The sequence below is a fragment of the Notothenia coriiceps genome, unplaced genomic scaffold, assembly GCF_000735185.1.
Source record: "Notothenia coriiceps isolate Sejong01 unplaced genomic scaffold, NC01 NC01_scaffold00008864, whole genome shotgun sequence".
Classification (NCBI taxonomy): domain Eukaryota; kingdom Metazoa; phylum Chordata; class Actinopteri; order Perciformes; family Nototheniidae; genus Notothenia; species Notothenia coriiceps.
In genome coordinates this window covers 109-2,728 of record NW_011341565.1, presented here as the reverse complement: position 1 = coordinate 2,728, position 2,620 = coordinate 109, and the positions used below count along the sequence as shown (strand labels likewise).

Below are 2,620 nucleotides of genomic sequence, written 5' to 3'. Positions count from 1 at the left end.
GTAAGGGCGGTAACACGAGCAATTTGTCTAAACATTTTGCAAAAGTGCACCACATTCAGACGGAGGAATGCACCGGGTTCGACGGTCTTTCTAATAGCTCTGTAGCCCCCCCATCCACGAGCAACGTTTCCACGTAAGGTATGTATAGTATGCTAGCAGCAACACACAGAGTTAACGACATTATACAAACATGGGTTAATGATTAGAGGTAACTGAGTTATGTATTTTGTTAGTTTTGTTCACAATTTGTTTAGTTAGTTTACCTTATTTTTTTCTCCAAAAGAACCGATAAAAGTACCGTTAAAAGACCGGACCGATAAGCGGTATCGATAAAAGTAGTAGTACCGTTAAAACCTTAACGATACCCATCCCTAGTCAGCTTGGTGTCTATGAGTGGCATGAGGCGTTGGAGTTTGTAAGTGATGCAGAGGAGGGAAATGGGTCGGTAGCTCTTTGGGGTTGATGGGTCTTTGCTGGGTTTGGGGATTGCAACCACTTTGGCCTTTCTCCAGACAGGAGGGATGGTTTTTTGTGCCATACATGTGTTCAGCATCTCCAGGAGCTGAACACATGCCAAACGTGATAAGACATGATGAGCAGTATACTTACTGATAGCATGTTTTTAGAAATGATGACGGCCACGTTGTACATGATGAGACAGTCCCACAGGGCGAGGCGGGTCCTGGAGGACTTCACCAGCAGCCGGGACCCGAACAGCAGGAAGAAGAAGCAGGCCAGCAGGTAGCCCAGCCCGAACACAGAGATCCTGGTCGCCCCGGTTATGAACACCACAGACAGCACGAACCATAAGAGGTGGCGGAACACCAACACCTTTGCCATGTCCAGGTAACTCCTGGGGGGGACAGGGAGAGACAACATTAATGTCCAAAACATTTTAAATTGATGACTTTAGATTACTAATATTTCTAATCTATAAATATTCCAATATTCCCATTCATGTCAAGTTAATAGTGGTTTGAACGACAGCTATCCAAGCCTTACATAATATCAACATCAGATTTAAGCTTGTGATAAATATGTTGGTATTATTCTGTGTACATGTTAGTTAATAAGAAATATAAAACTGCATTACAGAAATGCCATGTATTCTTATCAGACGGACAGACAGACAGACAGACAGAGTACCTGCAGTTGATGAAGTTGGGGGCGGGGTTGAACAGTCGCCCCTCCATGGGGTCGGGGTCGTCGGTGTTCTCTCCGGCCAGAACCATCCAGTCCTCCGTGGTCTCACACTCAAACACCTTCCACTGCTGAGACGCACAGACCAGCAGCACAAAGTCCGCTGTGACACACACAACACACCATCATCATCATCATCATCATCATCATATTTCTGTCAGAAAAAACACCTTAATATTGCTCAATTAGAACACTTTAATAGTGTTTGTATGAGATACCTGGACTTTAGCTGTACTTTAGTGGCTCTTTTGTTAAATTGAGTATCATGAATCACAAATAGACCAGGACAGGGAAACCTGAGTGGCTTTAAATGTGAAGCATCTGTGCATGAGGTGTATTCACAGTAGCTTCACACCAATGGAATAAATAGCAACGTGGATGGGATGAGTTTAATCACAAACAGAATGACAGTGAAATACATGGCTGCTGTACACTAAGATGTACACAACATTGATTGTATAAACTCAAACACACCACTGACCTATAAGGTTTTTGGAGTTGGGCACGGTGTAGAAGTCTGGCAGATGGATCCATTTGATGAGAGCTGAGTTAATCAGCACTGGAGTGTTCCACCTCCACGGGTAGTCTGCAGAACAACACAGGAAACGGATAAGTAAGGAACATTTGTTACACAATTCTACAGTTTTCCACAACTCTGCAATGAATGTCTACAGTACTTTAACGTCAGTAGAGTTCAATATGATTCCATGTTTTGCACAGCATTCATTAAATATGACATATTACTTTTGGACTGAATTAAACATTGATGTTAAATTATAACTCCTTTGAAAGTCTCGTTTTTAGTCTTACGCATCCGACCTGGAAAACTTTGCCGCCAATCTTATTTGTTACAGTGTACCGTGCACCTGGGGCCGTATTCACAAAGGATTTTATCTTACCGCTAGGAGTGCTCCTAACTCGCGCTAAAACATTTTACGTAGGAGTTTTTTCTTAAAAGTTATTCACAAAGCCGCTGAGACCTACTCATACTAAGGATAAACCACTAAGAGTGAACTAAGAGTGAACAAGAGTCGCCGTTGCTATGGATTACGTCGATTCTCCTGCATGAGTTTAGAAGCGGTCAGTACGGTGATTGGTTGTTCAGAGCAGGCGGTCTCGGTGAAACTCATCCGCAACATCCCACAAACGAGCCCACTAAATCACCGAAAAACAAGGAAATAGCCTAGGCAAATAGTTATGGACAGTGCAGTTAGCAGAATACACGCATGATGACAAGTTTGTGCAGACCACGATAATGACGTTGTATATGCACGTTAAAGAGAGAGAGCAAACAATAAAAATACGTAAATTGCATTAAAGGCAATTAAAAGCACCCTGCAAACTATTATCCAATGAGCATATTTCCAGCACTTAAACACTTTCAATAACAGCCCATACCGCCGTTCAAGTCCCCCTATCA

The 2,620-nt window shown here is 42.7% G+C and overlaps 1 protein-coding gene across 1 annotated transcript; it reads right to left on the bottom strand.

The window, feature by feature from the left end:
• Nucleotides 1-328: 328 nt before the first annotated feature.
• LOC104944804 (piezo-type mechanosensitive ion channel component 1-like) lies at nucleotides 329-1,855 on the bottom strand (the record flags this gene model as incomplete). Its single annotated transcript, XM_010770381.1, has 3 exons — nucleotides 329-853; nucleotides 1,147-1,303; nucleotides 1,682-1,855. Coding segments are annotated over 3 exons (638 nt in total), but the record flags the coding sequence as incomplete, so codon positions are not given.
• Between the last annotated feature and the right edge of the window lie 765 nt (nucleotides 1,856-2,620).